The sequence below is a fragment of the Hippocampus guttulatus genome, chromosome 14 (genome assembly GCF_054856545.1).
Source record: "Hippocampus guttulatus isolate MCC_2025c chromosome 14, RoL_Hgut_1.0, whole genome shotgun sequence".
Taxonomy (NCBI): domain Eukaryota; kingdom Metazoa; phylum Chordata; class Actinopteri; order Syngnathiformes; family Syngnathidae; genus Hippocampus; species Hippocampus guttulatus.
In genome coordinates, this window is record NC_141274.1 from 2,308,530 (window position 1) to 2,328,371 (window position 19,842).

Genomic DNA, 19,842 nt, shown 5'->3' on the forward strand with positions numbered 1-19,842 from the left:
ATTCCAGATTCACAGCAGCAAAATTATGGAAGGAAGAAGTAGAACAACAAAATATAGGAGCTGCTGGAAAGGCAGCCACTCACGCGGCGCCATTTTGAAGTTTCCTGAGTAGGAAGAGTCGGCTCTGTCCTTTCCTAATCAGGGTGTCCATGTTTGTAGACCAGTCCAGTTTGTTGTTCAGAAGAACACCTAGGTACTTGTAGGAGGTCACCCTCTCTATGTCCATACCCTGGATGTTCATCGGTGCTGGTGAGGACTGTTTCCTGCAGAAATCCACAACCAACTCCTTAGTTTTCCTAGGGTTGATATGGAGTAGATTCTGCTGGCACCAGTCCACAAAGTCCTTTGTCAGTCCCTTGTACTCCCGATCGTCCCCCTCTGTAATGAGGCCAACAATCGCAGAGTCATCGGAGAACTTCTGAAGGTGGCAGTTTGGAACTGCCTTAATAACTTAACTTATGTTAAATTAGTCAAAGAAGGACGCAAGGTCAGCAGAAAGAGGGCTGCGCTGTTGTGGGCGTGGTCACTGACATAACTAAAATAGATTTTCATTCACAAAATTGAAATGAAAATGCTTAAAAAAACTATAATTAAAGCAAAAATGTCCCTCGTTTTAGTCATCAATTAATATCATACATAAGCTTCGGGGCTAAAATAGTGCCGAGTGATGCGCTAACACATAAGTTAACCCCCCCGCCAACCCCAAATATAGAACAATTGAGCACCTTTGTTCCATCAGAAGCGCGTCGACTTCACAGTGCAGAAGTGCAGGGTTCAATTCCGGCTCCAGCCTCCCTGTGTGGAGTTTGCATGTTCTCCTCGGGCCTGCGTGGGTTTTCTCCGGGTACTTCGGTTTCTTCCCGCATTCCAAAAATATGCGTGGCAGGTTAATGGAACACTCTAAATTCTCCCTAGGTTTGAGTGTGAGCATGGATGGTTGTTTGTCTGTGTGCCCTGCGATTGGCTGGCAACCGGTTTAGGGTGTCCCCCGCCTACTGCTCGAAGACAGCAGGGATAGGCCCCAGCACCCTCTGCGACCCTTTTGAGGATAAAGTGGATCGGAAAATCGACGGATGGATAGATGTTCCATCAGAGGCTAGACAGTGCAATCACGACTTGCTTGGTGATAATTACTTGTCCAATTGCCACCATTATAGCATGTAGCTAGCTTGCTAGCTACACCTCCACCGCGACAGTGTGTCTTCCTTGTGCGTCACCATTTACAAAATAACTCGGTGTCATAATTTAAATTCCAAATATATAGTTGGTGTTGTTTGGCCTACCGTAATATGGTCAAAGGTGAAGTTTTGCTTTTATTTTGTTTTGCCTTATACTGGATTATTTGTCCAGAGTGTGTTGATATAAAGAGCTGATTCACCCAGGAAGTGCAGTGATTTGATGTGACATCATCCAAAGAAAATGTGATGAGTGCACATTACGTCGCAGATCAAGTCATGTTATCGACACGTGCAGATGGAAATTCACTCTCACTCTCTCATGTCCCACCTGCTTGACATAGAACGTCCTCATTTTGCTCCTGAGGCAGGCCGATGCTGATGATGATGATGCAGCACATTTGGCGCTTGGGGATTCGCTGCGTCACAGCCGAGCTCTGCCATTGGCCGACGGGGATGCTGAAGATGCCGCGACGTCATCCTCCATCCGGCACCATTAATAACGCGTCTGAGGGAAACACTGACTCGAAGCCGCGGCGCAGCCCCACGACACTGACGAGCACACGTCGGCCGAGGCACCACAGGAGCGGACCCACCCACCACACGACCCACCCAGTCAGCCATCGTCCATCAGCGCAGCGCCCTGCACCATGAGGGAGATCGTGCACATCCAGGCCGGACAATGTGGCAATCAGATCGGTGCCAAGGTACTCAACTCGTCAAATGCTGAGAGTTGTCACTTTCACTCGACGTTTTTGCATGTTTCAACAATTCAGTTGTAATCAAGTCAAGTTCGGGTTCGGTAATCTATGAAGAAATGCATGTTTCATGTGATTTTGACACCAAGCAGATGCGGACTTGCTGAATGGAGGTCTCGCCAAGGGCGTGGCTTTTGTGTCTCGGATGTTCTGTTCGGGTGCAGAATCCTGGATATGTGTGTCATGCTCTTCCAGTCCCAAAACATCTCCGTTATTTCTTTCTTTCTTTTTGAGGGGTGTTGTTGTTTTACTGAAACATATCGGCAGCTCGGTGATGTGGTTATCACAGCTGCCTTACAGTTTTCAGGTTCAGGTTTGTATTTTCTTCCTGTGTGGAGTTTGTGTGTTTTCCTGGCTCACCCCCACCCCCACCCCCTCCTCCCATTCCAATCCAATTTTAGATTTATTACAGGAGGGGGGAAAAAAACACGTATATACGTCAAACAAACGAAATGAGCTCAAAAACATGGATGGTAGGTTAAGGAATGTAAAAATAAAATAAAATAAAATAAATCAATCGGATTGGAAAACTTGTTTAACGTTCATTAATGACAAAATAAACATGTCTGCTGCATTATAAATATGTGAATGTTACATCAATTATTCGCAAAATCTGTTATGTTAAGCTATTTAAAAAATGCACGTTGGACTAATTAAAACAAAAACAATAACGTGAGACCAAACCAAATATTTAAAGACAGCAAATTTCATTCAGCTGTGAATGTTTGTCTCAGATCCTGCACAGAAAATGGGGACCAAAGTATCGGAGCGGCTTCTGGAAGTGTCAATCATGGTCATGTGTGTTTTTTGGGACGTGTCATTGTGAAAATGCGGAGATTGTGCAAAGATGTTGGGACACCTACAAGACGTGACTTGAATGTGGAGTGTGGACAAAGGTTCTGGGACACGTCCAGGAAAGGAAAATGTGAGACGTGCATAAAACTGTTGTCTTCTAGTTCTGGGAGATGATAAGCGACGAGCACGGCATCGACCCGTCGGGCAGTTACCAAGGCGACAGCGACCTGCAACTGGAAAGGATCAACGTGTACTACAACGAGGCTTCAGGTACACAACAACCCCAAATTATAAACGCATGACCTTCCCCGCGAGAAAGTAGGTCCTGACACAAATGAACGCAATCAAGGAGAGTAAACAGCAGCTAAAAAAAGAAATCTTTCCTTCTTCTTTTGTCTCCATTTCCATGTCCACCTCCACCCATGTGTCCATAGGAAGCACAGGTATCTTCACTCGCATCTCATCTCGCTGCCTCCTGCACTTGCTGCAGTGGGGTTACCTTAGGTCACAACTCACTCAGCTGGCAGCGGCAGTCAATCACTGTCTATCAAACTATCTCTCCATCCATCCATCCATCCATCCATCTATTGAGCTGTTTGTCTATCTGTCTGTCTCTCGCTAGCAGCTAGCTAGCTGTCTGTCTATCTATCTCTCTATCCATCCATATATCCATCCTGAGAGTTCACATTGAAGTCCATACTCATTGTTGCGATGCTGTCAGAAATGCTTATTGCATGTTGCACACCGTAAAAATGTCCCGATTATCAAATATTTTAAACTTTTTAGGGTTTTTTTTCTTCATTGAAAAAATCTTAATGTTACAGATTTTTTTTTAATTAAAAAAAGTTACAGGGTTGAGATATTAATTTTATTTATTTATATCATGGACAGTACACATGAATAAGTACGTCAGTTAGCCAGGCTATTTGTCATCTGCAGTCGCAAGATGGATGTCAAATGCCACCCTAAAGGAATAAGAATAAAATGCATCATATTAACAATTTACTACTATTAAACTACAATTACATATTTTCATAATAATTACAATACATGAACTAAAAGTGCTATTGAGGCTAAAACAAATATCAAACAAGTAACAATAGTATGTAAGTGAGGCAATGTTTTTTTGTGACAAATAAGTAGCAATGATACATGAAATAGGTAATATTGCTTTCAAAAGAAATAAGTAAAAAAAAAAAACATGAAAATAGTGACTTGTGAGAAAAAAAGTAATTTATTCAAAGATGACTTACAGACAAGTACACAAGGTTTTTCAACAGAAAAGTGCCCATTACAATTTTCAGACAAAATGTTTGAGACATACTTTTAAAGTTACATGACTAAAGTCCAATTTTTCATTTTAAGAAGAATAGAATACTAAAACATATATATTTTTTGGTAATAGTAGTAACGACATATTTTATAAGACACCCACCACAAAAAAAAAAGTGGCGATGTTCTGAAAATAAAGTCATTTTTCTGCGAAAAGTCATAAAGTCGCGATGGGGGACAAAAAGCTGTTACTGGTGACTGCAGAGCACAGGGGCTCATTGTTCCAACAAAGACGAGGCTTGAAAGGAAGACACATTTTTGGGAAGGGCCTTGCTTGAACTGACAATGCCGACCTCAGCACTTTAAGAGGCTCAGTGGTCTGGAAGAAGCAATTCAGTGTGTTGCAGCCCTTTGCTGGCGCGCTCAACGAAAAGGGCGTATCAGGAAAAAAAAAACCCAACAACAACAACACGAGCAATTTAATAAGTCAGAGACAGATGGAGAGACATTTAGTCACTAAGTGAGGAATGATATCACTCAGTTGCTCTCTCCCTTTTGTCATCCCAAAGGCAGCAAATTTGTCCCCCGGGCCATTCTGGTGGACCTGGAGCCCGGGACCATGGATTCGGTTCGCTCGGGTCCATTTGGCCAGCTGTTCAGGCCTGACAACTTTGTCTTTGGTGAGTAGAATTATGACACCCCCCCCCCCCCCCGCCCTCCTCTCCCCTGAGTCAAACACACACACACACACACACACACGGTAAGTGTGTGAGTCTCCCGAGAGCACCCGACACATTCCGCAACCCTTCACGGTATTGTGCGAGTGGAGTGATGCATTGTTGGCGTGGCGCTAGGTGACACGCTGTCAGCTCTCCTGGTGGTCACAAGGGAAGGGCTGCCAATATCATCAGCAACAGTCCGGGCTCGAAGCCACTGGCACGTTGTATTGATTCTCATCATGGCCAAAAGGAAACCGTGAGACAGGAACTATTTCTAGCTCAGCCTAGTTTTTGCTGAAAATTATTGAATGAGAAATCCTGTAATCCTGCTTTTTACGCCCACAGAAAGCAATGACTGTAAGTGTTTTTTAATGTTTTGGCATGATTATTGATGTCAATTGTGAGATCAAACGTCACATCCAGCCTGGTAAATTAGACTTGCCCCAACACGAAAATCAAGATGCACTAGTTTTTACGCCGAACGCATGTGCACAGTCTGTGAAGATAACACCTCAGACGTTAGGGATGGGGATAGGGTGGATAAGGTTTAGAATTAGTGGTTAGGTTAAGAGTTATGGTTAGTGTTAGGGGGATTAGGGTTAGGAGGATAAGGGTTAGCGGGGTTAGGGTTTGTGTTAGGTTGAGGGTTAAGGTTGGGGTTAGCGGTAAAAGTTGTGGTTAGGGGGTTCTGGATTCGTGTTTTGGTTAATGTTAGAGATATGTGGGTTCGGGTTCAGGGTTCGGGTTAATGTTAGGACAAGGGGGATGTGGTTTAAGGTTACGGTTAGGGTGTGAGGGTTTCGGTTTAGGGTTTACATTTAAGGCTTAGGGGGGTAGTGTTAGGGTTCGGTGGTTAGATTTAGGCATTGAGGACGGACACAAACCTTTTACAGTCGTCTTATTTGTGATGGAACATGCGTCTCGCAGGTCAAAGTGGAGCGGGAAACAACTGGGCCAAGGGTCACTACACGGAGGGAGCCGAGCTAGTGGACTCGGTTATGGACGTAGTGAGGAAGGAGTCTGAGAACTGCGACTGCCTACAGGGCTTCCAGCTGACCCACTCGCTGGGCGGTGGCACCGGCTCCGGGATGGGCACCCTGCTGATCAGCAAGATCCGCGAGGAGTACCCCGACCGCATCATGAACACGTTCAGCGTCATGCCGTCGCCCAAAGTGTCCGACACGGTGGTGGAGCCGTATAACGCCACGCTGTCCGTGCACCAACTGGTGGAAAACACGGACGAGACCTTCAGCATTGACAACGAGGCACTCTACGACATCTGCTTCCGCACTCTGAAGCTCACCACGCCCACCTACGGGGACCTCAACCACCTGGTGTCCGCCACCATGAGCGGGGTCACCACGTGCCTGCGCTTCCCCGGTCAGCTCAACGCCGACCTGCGTAAACTGGCCGTCAACATGGTGCCCTTCCCCCGCCTGCACTTCTTCATGCCGGGTTTCGCCCCCCTCACCAGCAGGGGAAGCCAGCAGTACCGCGCCCTGTCAGTCCCCGAGCTCACGCAGCAGATGTTCGATGCCAAGAACATGATGGTAGCGTGTGACCCGCGCCACGGCCGCTACTTGACCGTGGCGGCCATCTTCCGCGGCCGCATGTCCATGAAGGAAGTGGACGAGCAGATGCTGAGCGTGCAGAACAAGAACAGCAGCTACTTCGTGGAGTGGATCCCCAACAATGTCAAGACGGCCGTGTGCGACATCCCGCCGCGCGGGCTCAAGATGTCGGCCACCTTCATCGGCAACAACACAGCCATCCAGGAGCTTTTCAAGAGAATCTCAGAGCAGTTCACCGCCATGTTCCGCAGGAAGGCTTTCCTGCATTGGTACACGGGCGAGGGCATGGACGAGATGGAGTTCACTGAGGCCGAGAGCAACATGAACGACTTGGTGTCCGAGTACCAACAGTACCAGGATGCCACCGCGGATGAGATGGGGGAGTACGAGGAAGATGAAATGGGGGACGATGATCATGGCCGCCATTGAGGAGGTGCTGCCTTGAGAACTGTAAACCGGCGTTGAATCGATCGCCACTGGACTGCTCTGTTTGTTTTGGACGTTCCGCCTCTCATCTGAGAAGGCTTCATCATTTAATGCTAATGTGGAAAAGCCAACTATTTCTGGTGCAATTTGCCTCCAACTTGGAGCATCAAATTTGAGTTTTCCACACCAACTCAGACTGGTCCGTCCTAACCAAGCCTTGTTGCATGAACTGATAAATCCTTCTCTGATGCGAGGTGGTAAAACATCTTAGACAAACAGAGCAGTCCGGCTGCGATCGATTCAATGCCACGAGAAAGAAATGCGATTAATGAGAAAATACACAAACCTGCAGTATGAGAACAAGAACAGATGTCAACATAGAGCTTCTCGATAGTACATGTCGAGTACTATCAACATGTTGTACATGTGACCCATTCTAAACGCTGATTGAAGCTGACATTGCTGTTTGTGTGATCAAAATTTAGGTTTAGAATTGCAAATAAAGGCTACACATGCATTTCGGCAACTGTCTTATTTTAAAGCAGAAGTAAAATGTCTGCAAAAAGATCTAATTCTGGGAAAGAGCAACTAAATAAAGGTCATTACGGGCACTTTACAGTAATGAGGTCGAATATGATAGCATACAGCAGTGGGAGTGCAGTCCGCCTATTTACTTTGAAGGGAAGTGTTCCAGGAAGGGGGTGGCTGACACTAGCAACACCAAAACATTGAATCCCAATGTGTTATTCATTAATGGTGGTGAAGCCCAATCTGAATAACGTGAAGAAACCCCCACTAATACACAAATATTTCTATTCTTGTTTTTGTCATACCAACATGAAACTGGGAGGAGCCGAAACGTTCTGAAGCAGTTACTCATCGACAAGTTTGCAAAGGCTGCATCAGCGCTATCAGCAGACGTGATGAGCACGAACGCTCTTGAAATGCGGCCACACCCTCTCCGGTCTGTCAGCCAGGGACGAACGCCTCATGATGAGCATATTTGCTTTGACATGATTGATGACCTCACACGCACGCAGAAAAGTGGAGAAGTGTGAGTGTGAGTACACGAGTCCTTTTTGGTCAAATGATGAGCAAATCTTTGTTCAAAGGAAGTGAAATTTTAAAAAAAACAACTACTCCGGCAGACACAATCTGATGAATTGTATAATTGATTGTGTGACACATGCAAATTTCAGTGGAATCTTGAGAGTTGATGAAGTAGCAACGGGTCACCTCTCTGACTCATTGTTGATCTTTTGTAGATCAGAAGGTGGGAGTGTGTGTTGGTGGGGCATTTGAAGTACAGCGGAACACCGATGACGTTGCACAAGTTGGAATTCTCCACGCGTTTGTGACTTGGTTTGGCTTCTTTTGCTGACTCGAAACATGCTAATAGACTCGAACTAGTGGCGGCATAACGCGAATTTGTATGCAGGTCAGAAGGCTGGCAAGAGGGTAGTACAGTTATGTGGAACAATCGAGTGAAAAACCGTTAGTTCGACAATACCTGAGCGTGCCTCCTTGCGACTGAGGATTCTCATGCCGCTGCGCAAGCTAGGTCATTAAGTATCCTCGAAACCAGGTGTGCTCATTATGTAGATCGCGATCGACCGGTAGATCGCGGACTGGTCCCAAGTCGATCGCGAGGTGTGTAGAGGAGAAAAGACAATTTGTGTGTCTTTGTGCATGTTAGTAATATATATTTTGTGTTAATGTACACTGCATCCTGTCAGTCTCATTTTCACAAAAAGTATGAAAAAAAAATCAACCTAGGGTGGCGCGTGACCTGCGTCACCGGAGGTTGTTAGCGCTCAGCAGTCTGCAATTGCAACTTGTGATCAGAGCTGTTACGCTATATCTTTTATTGTTATCATTATTCTCATTCAAAGTTTGTTTCGTGTACAATTCACCGAGGGCACGGGCAAAGAATAGGAATCTGGAGGGTCGAGGGAAGCACTGCAAAACGGTACGTGTGAGCTACGATAGTTAACAGGCTGCAAAAGTGTGTCGTATGCCTCCGTGTCAGGCTGTTGCTCATCATGGTGTGCACGTGCGCGGGAATGTGTTGATCGCGGGAGGTTGCTTGATCGAAAAGTCGATCTTCGGTCCAAAAAGTTTGAGCACCCCTGCTCAAAACCTTGTAGGTCAGGTTACCTTAAGAAGCGAGGACGACTTTCATTTAAAAAATGTGAGGCATGAGCCCTGTCAACAAGGAAGTAGAAACAGATCCGTTCTTTTCTATGATAATTGGAAATAAAATGATTGGAACGGATTGTTGCTAAGGGCGGCCCGGTGATCCAATGGTTGGTGCGTCGACCTCACAGCTCCTCCCTCCCTATTTTGAGTTTGCATGTTCTCCCCGTGCCTGCATGGGTTCTCTCCGGTTTCCTCCTACATTCATAAAACATGCATGGCAGGCTGATTGAACCCTCTAAATTGTCCCTGGTTGTTCGTCTCTGTGTGCCCTGCGATTGGCTGGCAACCGGTTCAGGGTGTCCCCCACCGACTGCCCGAAGATGGCTGGGATAGGCTCCAGCACCCCCGCCCCCCACCCCCAACCCCCTCCCGCGACCCTTGTTGCGGCCCAGAAAATGGATGGATGGATCCTCAAGATGTCACTTGCAATAACTCGTTGTGTGCGTATGGTACTTCGAGGGAAATAATGCATTGTTGTGCCACAAAACTCTGGCTTGCTGATGATATTTCTTCCAGCAGGTCAAATTTAGTGGAGAATAACTGAAGAGCTTGTTGCTAAGTGCTGCACGATCAAGTCAACTGGAGAAATGAATGAACGAGGGAAATCTGATTTCATCTCCTCAACCTTTCTTTTGCTTTATGGCATGGCCGCCTGCCCATGTTCTACTTCAGACAAGGAAGCAGTTGTCCACTACATATTTCCACATTTCAACGTGAGACACTTGTAAGAACAAAGCATTGCTGCATCGTCTCTCATGCGTCAGACATGAAGAGGCCGAGGGAACAAACTGCTGTCCATTCAATTTTATTATGACAGAAATTGCAGGTTTTTATCGCAATACAGGCTATTTACATTTAGAATGTTAGAACTTGTATCAAATATTTGCGTATCAAAAGCAAGGAGAGAAATATTTCTCCATCGCCGGGAAAAGCAATTAAACCAAAACACATACACAACTTTAAACAGCATAAAACAGGAAGGAGTGCAAAAGAAAACTAAATGTACTGCATTCATTACTCAGGTTTAATTGCAGGATTAATCATTTGTTTTTAAAAAGTTCTTTTTTTTTTGCAAAAGTGCTTGTGTTAATACAGTTCAGTTATTCCAGTATTTTACCGCAAGTAAACAACTGATTAGTTGCACTATAACTAACGCTCAATACGCACAAGGTCAACTCCAGGAAGTTAATCTATTACAAACTGATCGTTTTTCAAAATCTCACCAAAAGTGCCTTTGTCCACCGTCAGTGGACAAAGGCGCCATTAACAGAATCGTTCTGGGGTGGTGAGTATTTCAAGCTGAAAACGCAAATGCAGCACAGGGGTGATTCTGCTTCAAAGCCTTTCAGAATTAAAACAAAACAAAACAAAAAAACCTAACAAAAAAACTGAAGCACAGTATTTTCATCCTACTGCGCTGTGCTAAATGGTCTTACAATGTGTTTTGGAAAAGGATGGGATCAATTATTGATATCACCATTGTGTTGTTCTCTCTTAAGGGTAAGGTGCCATCGATGTATTTGTATGGGTAGTTTTTCAAAATATGATTATTATTTTAAACAATTGTCTTTCAAAATGTATGTTGGGTGAAACTGGAGTTTAAAACTAAATCAGCAACGTAAACACGGATGCACACAATACTATGGCGCAACCACAGTGACGCTAATCGCCATCGAAGTCACCGTCTCCACGGAACGGAAGATCAGAATACTGTGCATGGAACTCGTTCCACGACGCATTTTAATTGACCTGTGACCGTGTTTCAGTGCTGCTTGACTACCATCAGGGTTCAAAAAGGGCTCAGCAATTGTCTGCCCATGAAAAAACTACCCAATCTTCTTTCCACTGATATAAAAAAGAAGGTGTCGATTTGAGGGAGGCGTTAGCTAGCTAGTTTTGCTGTGAAATGAGACAAAGCCCATTTCTTTGTTTTAGCTGGAGGTGCAACCCCCCCCCCCAAAAAAAAATTTCTATGTGTTTCCAGTGAACATGCCGATAGCAAACATGACCTTTAAGCTCTCGATGAAGATTCTATATTCCTCTCTGTGACCGACACCTTCTTCCGCTGCTGCACCACCACTCTCTGGCCGACTTGCGACTTGGGTGTGGCTTTCAGGACAAAGTCCTCCTTTGACACTGTGGAATCTTGAGAAGGCAGTGAGAAACTCTTAGCCTGTACACGTTGACCCCTGACGTCCAATCCTTGCTCACTCGATCCCCGACCCGTCTGGACTAAGGCTATCTGCGCACCCCCGCCTGAAGACCCCTTCTCCACCACCACAACTTGTCTAGATACGGTTGCTTGCTCGCGAGATCCCTGACCGGTCTGGACAAGGGCCACCTGTGCACCGTGCCCCCCACCTGTAGACGCGTTCTCCACCACCAATACTTGTCTTGGTAAGGTTCCTTGAGCCGCCTGCCCATCCACAAGCACCATGCCTTGAGATCCCTGGAGGCCACCGACTTGAACCAGGCCTTGCGTCAGCCCCACCTGACCCACTCCCTGCTGCCCGACTTGGACCAGACCTTGCGTCAGTCCAACCTGCCCCACCTGCCCCACTCTTTGCTGCCCGACTTGGACCAGACCTTGCGTCAGTCCAACCTGCCCCACCTGACCCACTCCCTGCTGCCCGACTTGGACCAGACCTTGCGTCAGTCCAACCTGCCCCACTCCCTGCTGCGCGCCTCCGGCAACAAGCACCATTTGGGACTGGGGCTCAACGACATACATGGGCGCGGCGGCATAGTACAAGGCAGGCTGTTGCACGAGCAGCGTTTGACTGGGAATCACGACGTTGTCTTGGACGTGCACTTTGGAGAGTGTGGATGAACCCTCTTGGACAATCGTGGACATTCCAGACGTTACCTTGGAGGTGGTGAGAGTGTCGACATGGACTTGATCCCTGTCTCTAACGGTTTCAGTGTGAGTCTGGACTTGCTTCTGTGTGGAGGGCCTGACTGGAGACACGGGTCTAACTGTAGGATGGATACATATGCCCGCGTCCACTTGAGCTGACCCCTTGCAAATCTCAGCCAACGTTTTGAATTTAGGGTCCAGGTCATCGAGAAAGGAGAAGTCGTTGTCGTTCTCGTGGAGGCTGCAGCAACCCACAGAACCCGACAGAGACCCTCTGCCTTCGTAGTCATAGACTAGTATGGCATCCTTCTCCTGGGACTGCTGGGCAGCATGGTTGGACTTCTGCAAGGAAACACAACAATCATTTATAGAGTTGAGTTCAACTTGATGATGCTGTATTTCAAAGGTAGGCAAGCGAAAGCTCGTGGGCCATATACGGCTCACTGTGCAACTCCAAAAACAGACCAGGTGGCGCAGTGAAAAATAAAGGAATGTGAGGTTCTAATTTGCAGAAGGCTAAAAATCAAGTTCGCCTTTGTCTGTCTCTAGGACAAGTTGGAAGCAAAGTAATTTCGAGAAGGTCTTCACAGCGATGTGTAGCACTACTATTAGTGACTGGCATATTACATTTTGTCAAACCTTCAGTGTAGTCGTCAGAGGGAAAAGGTTCTCCATCCCTGTTGCAATTCCCGAGGTTGTATGGTACTCACACTGGAATAATATTCCTCCAGGAAGTGATCAGACACCGCCAAGTCGTCAAAGGCCCCGCCTCTGTACTGGGAGAAGTGACCTTGTCCTGTCATCATCCCGCCATCCATGCTGTTCATCCCTCCATGGCCAGAAAACCGGTTGTACTCATTGTACAGGTGCACATTGTCTGTTGTTAAGATGCAGTTTTCATTGCCAGAGATGAGTGCTCCACCCCCTTCAGCCAGTCCCCCGAGGTAGGCGTTTCCTCCAAAGGTGTTGATGTTCTTGGAAATAGTCACCTGTCCAGCATCTGGTATGTGGAAAAGTGGGACTTCCTAAAGGATAAAAGCCCAAAACCTGTCACACGTGAGGCTTTTTGTTTTCTTGTTGTTATTGACTAACCACAAAAATCCCATTACCCGATCTTCTCCTTGGCACTCTGTGTGATAGGAGATCAACTCCTGTTTGGTATCAAACGGAATGGTTTTGAAATCTGCTGCGGTTCCTCCACACAGGCAGAACAGCAGCAGAAGAGGCACCACTAAGACAACAACAGGACAGGTGATGCATTTGTACACATTGAAAGGAGAGTGCTAGCAAAACCTTAGTTTGAACATATGACGTCGCATTTGTGGTTGTTTTCATTTTATACAGCCATCAAGGATCAAGTTCCATTAATGAGACAAGAGGCATTTGTTACACCTCAATAATATTCTTTGACTTATACGGCAAGTACTAAAATGTTATTCATTGCCTGTACAGGTAATAAAGGTTTATGACAGTCTCAACTCTGGAAAAAAAAAAATATTTCATTGAAATTATTTCGATGGAAAGACAACCATAATCCACATTCAAGGTCAACAAAAAGAGGTAAACATACTTACAGAGCAGTAGGAGTAATCCTAACAGCAAAAGGAGAATTCCTGGAACGCCAAAACCCGAACGCCTTTCGATGTGGGCCATACACGTTCTCGTGTTTGCCTCGCACGTGCACACAACCACGTCGAGCATCTGAACATTGGCGCACGACTTTCCTTGTTGGTCCTTGATCTCAACAGCCACTTTGTACATGCCCGCCCACAAGTGCTCTTGATCTCGCAAAATTGCCGTCGTCTCTGAAATCGAAGACAGCGAACACATTTGAAAAATCGCGAAACTTTACTATCACATATTTTGTCTGGCGTGTGATGGAGCGAAGATAGTTGTCAGTGAAGGAACACTCATGATAACATTGGTCTACACAAACGACGGAGTGTCAGAGTGCAAGCTAACGTTAGCATGTGTGTTTGGCCATCTTGACGACTGTGCTGTATCAATGGCTGAGCAGTGAGCACTGCAAGCGTGGACCTTGTAGTGCCAAACGAAAAGTGTAAATAGGAAAAATGTCGTCAGGAAGTATATACTCGGTACTCGGTCTTACCATTGAGATGCTCCACTGACCACTTCCCGTGGCTGCTCGTCGAATGCACCGTGAACTCAAACGGAGCCGAGTTGGGGAACTCGTCTTTATCTACGGCCGTGACGTAGATGACATTTTCGCCAAAGCACATGGTGTGACTTGTGGTGGTCACTCTGGGACAGTTATCGTTGAAGTCCTTCACTTGAATGGCGATGGTCCCCGTGGCGGTTTTTGAGGACTCTTCTACAACGCAAGGAAGCATAACGCTCAAAGTCAATCGCTAAACATTTCTCTGTCCAATTTCGTTAGCTGTATGATTGTGGGTCGAGCAAGACTGGGGACAAAAAAACAAGATACACTCACGTCTACAATTAGGGGCAATTTAGAGGCTTCAGTGAAGAAAAACGAGGTTGATATTTGTGCTTATCACGAGCTCATTGCGCCTCCACACAAAACATTGTATTTGTACGAAACTCACTCTCGCTAATGCATATGATCTGGGCGTAGTATGTTCCGTTGATTAAAAACTTGGACTCTCGATCCGGAAGTTTATTCAGCCTAATTTCGGCAGTTTTCTCATTCACGATCAGCCAGTTGTCGTCGTCGCGGAATTTAACGTACCTAGAACAAGACATTTTTTTTCCTGAGTGTTAGTCAGACGCTCCAACTGCATGCGATGTGTGTTTGGACAAAAATATGTCAGACCTCACGTTGGTGGCAGTCTGGTGCGTGTCGCTGTCAATGGCAGTGTAGGTGGTGATGACTGAGTTGATGGAGATGGAGGTGTGATCCTCGGACAGAGTCACCACTTTGACAGACGGCTGGAAGCGGGGACCCTCCTTCTGATTGATCACGTTGATCTTCACAGAGTACGACTTTGAGGTTATGGAAGTGGAGGTCGAGCTTCCGAAATTGTACTTGGCCTTGTTAGAAACTACCACCCCCAAATTGAGGGACTTTATCTCCTCGTAGTCCAGCTCCTGCAATGGCAAAGCACAAGTACAGGGTTGATTTTTACAGTATTTATCCATTTATTTTCTGAACCGCTCATCCTGTTAAGGTCCTGGGTGAGTGGGAGTCTGTCCTGGCAGACATTGAGTGAAAAGCTGGCTTCATCCTGGACTGGTGGCCAGTCAGACACACAGAAAAGACAACCATTCACACTGTAACCAAGTGGGAATCGAACCCACCCAGTGTGATTTGTTTTGAAATGTACATCTTTCAAATTGCTTACCTTTTGAATCATTATTATCCCCTGGTTGGTTTGCGCATCGGTGGTGATGCTAAAATAGCCTCCTTCGTTCCCTGAGATGATTTGAAAGACGGCCAGCCAGTTGTCCGTGTATTCCAGGTCCAAGTCGATGGCCTGGATCCTGAGCACTTCCACATTGATGGTGTTCTCCTCCACCCTGCCTTCATACTGCACACAACAGGAATTGAGGTCCGCCCAAGGGATTGTTTCAAACCTATCGTGATGTTGTCTTGACGTACCGATTCTTTTTCCAGAGTGGGGATGTTGTCATTTATGTCCAGGATTTTGATCTCAATTTCACCCATTCCCACGTTTCCTCCAACTTGTCCGTTCAAATCCGAAGCTCTGATGACCACTTTGTATGTATCTTTTGTCTGAAGGAATACAGCACAAACATAAAAAACACTTTTGCAAGCTTCAAAGTTCCGAACATTTTTATTTTTATCCTCAGGGTTACCGGTAATTTAACTCTCCTGAAATTGATTCGAAATAGAAATGTGTTTGTTGACTTTTAAAGATCCTTGAATACGTTTCTTTTTCAGCTATAGTAAAAGAGCCTCGGGCATTGACAGAACATTCATTCATTCATTTTCTAAACCGCTTTAACTTGATCGTGCAGCACTTAGCAACAGGGTCTTCAGTTTTTCTCCACTAAATTTGACCTGCTGGAAGAAACATCATCAGCAATCCAGAGCTTATTACACAACAATGCATTATTTCCCTCTGAGTACCATACGCACACAACGAGTTACTGCAAGTGACATGGTGAGGATCCATCCAACCATGTTCTGATCCGCTTTATCCTCACAAGGGTCGCGGGGGGTGGGGGTGGGGGGGTGCTGGAGCCGATTCCAGCTGTCTTCGGGCAGTAGGCGAGGGACACCCTGAACCGGTTGCCAGCCAATCGCAGGGCACACAGAGACCAACAACCGTCCGCACTCACACTCACACCTAGGGACAATTTGGAGCGTTCAATCAACCTGCCATGCATGTTTTTGGAATGTGGGAGGAAACCGGAGGATCCGGAGAAAACCCACGCAAGCACGGGGAGAACATGCAAACTCCACACAGGGAGGCCGGAGCTGGAATTGAACCCGATACCTCTACACTGTGAAGCCGATATGCTAACCATTCAACTACTAACATTTACAGAACATTGAAACCCCCCCCCCCCCCCCCCAAAAAAAAAACCATCATCATGTGGATGTGATTTTTACCCGGTCATCACAATCTAATCAACCCAAAGTCATTAACGCTTCACTTCAGTCAACAATGCGCATTTACAAGAATCACTTGCTGCATACATGGCAGAAAGTGCCTATAGATTTGACCTGTCATGCAAGTACTGCTAATTCCAACCAGCCACTATTTGTAACACACGGTAACTGTTTAGGAGCTTTAGTGCTGCAGTTTTAGTTACCAAGGGATTCCAACTAGGCTCAGCAGCCAAGTCTTTCATGTCCGTGAGAGAACATGCGCTTCGATGAGCTGAGGTCATTCGTTATGTTGGTAACACAAGAAACAAACTCAGCCAAAAGTCATTGGCGGATTTCCACTGAAGCGCCTCACCTCCCTGTCCAGTGTGTTTCGCAGAACCGACACATCTCCGGTCTGAGAGTGGATGGCAAACATGCCGGCAGTGCTGCTCGTCTCCACGATGCTGTAGAAGATCTGGGAGTTGATGGTGCCCTCTTGATCTGCGTCGGTGACGACCACACTCATGGCAAGTGTCCCTGCGAGCAGACCGATCGATGGTTTCAGAAAAAAAAAAAAACCAAAAACTTTGCGATAAGTTGAAGCAAGCAGACGTCGTTTGGATACCTGCGGCGCATGATTCCTTGACAGATCCCACTTGTCCCATTTTAATGATAGGTGTATTGTCATTTTCATCCACTACAGTAATTCTGATGTCGACGTCCTTTTCAGCACGAGTCCCGTCTTCATATTTTGCCACTCCTTTTAACTAAAACAAACAAAAGAAAAACAAAGAAACCTTGGGCTTGACAGAGTGCCTGGTTTTGCATTAAAAAGCTCGTAGATCTAAGCGATCTTACATCATAAAAGGCGATCTCCTCTCGGTCCAAGACTTTATAGGCTTTCAAAAAGCCAGTTCTTTGGTCCACCCCGAATACGCGAATGGGAGGCTCGTCGGCACCGGGCCCCCTGAGCGAATACAGTATGGTCGTAAAGTTCTCTTTATCGGAGCGAATCTGTAACACAAACACAATACGTTAAAGAAAGCTCACTCTTCTCAACGGCATGAACAAATGCGAGCCAGTTGTTACATATGACGGCTCCTTTCTTTGGTGACGACTCTGAAAAGTACCATTAGCATTCAGTGCTAACACAAAGCCAAGAGGTTGTCAGGCTATGGTCCAACTTTTCACTAAAATATAGGTTCACCGTGGCTATTATGTTGCCATAATGGGAGCAAATGTGACATTAAATGTATCCAAGCGGTTACGGTGGTTTTCGATTTATACCATGATGACGATGATTAAGCGACCACTAAGCATCAAACCCCACATACACGTCTTTCATCACACTATAGTTACCCAAACCCAACATACAACTAAGATGCTCCAGCAAAATAGCTTTCGTCTTAAGTGGAGGTGCAAAGATTCATTGACAACAAATCGATTATCAAAGTAATGGATTATTTTAGATCAACTTTGTGTTAAATCATTTGCTTTGACAATGATCAACTTTTTTTGCACTTTAGCATAAGACATAAGTCATGATTAATTTATGTTTGTTCAATTTCTACGCCGTTAATTTAAAATTATGCCCTATTTTAGGAAAAAAAGGGGGATGGAAATCAAAACTTTTTTTCAGATTCATCGACATAATTGAAAGACTAATTAATTAGAATAATCATAAATTGCAGCCCGAGTCTTAAGGAGGTACACGACCACAATCCTTTTGCACTTTTTTGCTTCTGTCTGAAAAGTAGCACTCACTCTGCCAATGCTTATGCCGGAGTAGTCGTGGTTCTCCTTCAGCTGCCGAGGATGACGAATCCAATCTCTTTTCTGCCTGTGCAGCCCATTTCCCTCTGCCCGCACGGCAACAACCTGCAGGTATGCACAAGGAGGGGGTAGGGGGATGGGAGTGGGAAGAAACATTCATAAAAAGTGTGTCACAAGTGTGGTATTTCAAATACAATGCCTACAATAGATCACATTTTAATGCACAAAAATACAACGCACACACACACACATTACGTGTATGCATCAATATTTTTATGAGGATATAAAATGTAAATACATAAATGTATTAATAGACCATTGTGATAGGTACTGATGTAAAAAAAAAATTCACACGTCAATATAGGCCATTATTCTCAATGTTAAACAATAAAATCTTAAAATGAGCATCAATTATTAATACTATAGACATTGCACATGTCATGATAGTCAAAGCTGAATACATAAAGAAATAGCATAAAATGTATTTGTCAACAGATTCAATCTTAAATATCTACCCCCCCCCCAAAATGTAATAAAAATACATTCACAATCTGCATGCATTGTACCTGTTGACATTGTCATTTTTGTCCATATATTTTAAAAGATCGCCATAGGTTTTACTTTAATTTAATTGGAACAAAATACATGAAAAGTGAACAAAGAAAGTCCACAATTGTCAATGTTGACAAATATACATTCTAGGTTTTAAATTCCCTTTTAAGAACGTAATCATAATCACTTGATTAATGTACTCTAAAATCCCTGACATTTCACTTTCCTTCTCAATATATTGTGTCATTTACGCTTAAAATCCATCACGCTGGCTCCACTTTTTCACTTTAGATTATAGAGGAGGCACTCCTATGCGTAAAAATCACAACATGTCTTTAAATATCGCCACGAAAGCGCCGCGATCACTTTTTCTTGTTTCGTGCGCCAAACGGACCGAATTCCACTCGGACTTGAGGCAGTGACGTGCTGCCTCGTCCTGACACGAAAACCCAGAAAGAAGCCCGTACGCAAGCCCCACCTGAGTAAAGTCCGTTACTCTCCACGGGGACTGCTTTGAACGGCTCCATACTCACCGTAAAGCAACAAAGTAGAGCAAAAACGATGCCGCTCAACGGAGCCGCCATTGTCATGATGGTGATGGGGGGTAAAAAAAAATCAAAAAAAATCCACTTGTTTATCCTCAAATATTTGGACGTTATTTTCCGTCTATTGTTGCTGGCAAACTTTGGCCCTTCGCGGGGCTCGGAGGAAGAACATGTAGTGCAACGGGAGGGTGGACGGGCTGGTCCCTCCCTCCTGCCGTTAGCTGCTGCTGATAACGGGCGGAGAAAGGAGGTGCATTGGTGGTCATCCACTTTTTATGCAGAGCTGCCAGATTTGTACGCTGTGCAGACCACAGCAGTAGCAGAGGCTAAAGACAGACCAAAGTTATGCAATTTACAAGGGAAACTACTCAAAGTGATAAAGAACAGTACACACATTTCATCCCTGTTTACTGGAAGTCAAACTAAGGTTCAAGCAAGGATGAATCACAAGTTTACTTAGGGATTCTCAAACTGCAATTGTTCTAATGTATACATTTCTTGTACCGAAAATGCACTTCGGCGACTTTTCAAATCAGTCAGTTTGGGTAAAGAGCTTTGAAATGTATCCATTTGTGGGGGCAGGTGATTCGTAGTTATTTGAAGAAACAGTAATAATGTGCATCATTATGAATGTAAAGTATATTTATGTGATTGCTTTTTTTT

At 45.3% G+C, this 19,842-nt stretch overlaps 2 protein-coding genes across 2 annotated transcripts; one reads left to right on the forward strand and one right to left on the reverse strand.

The window, feature by feature from the left end:
- The first annotated feature begins 1,629 nt into the window (after positions 1–1,629).
- LOC147194448 (tubulin beta-2A chain) lies at positions 1,630–7,233 on the forward strand. The gene is made up of 4 exons (XM_086130104.1): positions 1,630–1,882; positions 2,890–2,998; positions 4,570–4,680; positions 5,647–7,233. The coding sequence occupies exons 1-4, from the start codon at positions 1,826–1,828 to the stop codon at positions 6,717–6,719; spliced, it is 1,350 nt and encodes a 449-aa protein (XP_085986230.1). The 5' UTR covers positions 1,630–1,825; the 3' UTR covers positions 6,720–7,233.
- A 2,471-nt stretch (positions 7,234–9,704) lies between these two features.
- dsg2l (desmoglein 2 like) lies at positions 9,705–19,376 on the reverse strand. The gene is made up of 14 exons (XM_086129783.1): positions 19,168–19,376; positions 18,074–18,187; positions 17,168–17,323; positions 16,935–17,076; positions 16,683–16,846; positions 15,353–15,487; positions 15,096–15,281; positions 14,567–14,841; positions 14,340–14,482; positions 13,883–14,104; positions 13,347–13,577; positions 12,882–13,003; positions 12,483–12,797; positions 9,705–12,114 (listed from the first exon to the last, which is right to left on the reverse strand). The coding sequence occupies exons 1-14, from the start codon at positions 19,222–19,224 to the stop codon at positions 10,927–10,929; spliced, it is 3,450 nt and encodes a 1,149-aa protein (XP_085985909.1). The 5' UTR covers positions 19,225–19,376; the 3' UTR covers positions 9,705–10,926.
- Positions 19,377–19,842: the final 466 nt, after the last annotated feature.

What these genes read in the sequence shown, in the direction of transcription:
- LOC147194448 (XM_086130104.1), top strand. Translation starts at nt 1,826, where the DNA reads ATGAGGGAGATCGTGCACATCCAGGCCGGACAATGTGGCAATCAGATC. An exon ending in GCAATCAGATCGGTGCCAAG is followed by an intron (nt 1,883 to 2,889) that starts GTACTCAACTCG and finishes GTTGTCTTCTAG; the next exon opens with TTCTGGGAGATGATAAGCGA. An exon ending in GCCTGACAACTTTGTCTTTG is followed by an intron (nt 4,681 to 5,646) that starts GTGAGTAGAATT and finishes TGCGTCTCGCAG; the next exon opens with GTCAAAGTGGAGCGGGAAAC.
- dsg2l (XM_086129783.1), bottom strand. Translation starts at nt 19,224, where the DNA reads ATGACAATGGCGGCTCCGTTGAGCGGCATCGTTTTTGCTCTACTTTGT. An exon ending in AGGAGATCGCCTTTTATGAT is followed by an intron (nt 17,077 to 17,167) that starts GTAAGATCGCTT and finishes TGTTTGTTTTAG; the next exon opens with TTAAAAGGAGTGGCAAAATA. An exon ending in AGGATTACTCCTACTGCTCT is followed by an intron (nt 13,004 to 13,346) that starts GTAAGTATGTTT and finishes TTGTTGTCTTAG; the next exon opens with TGGTGCCTCTTCTGCTGCTG.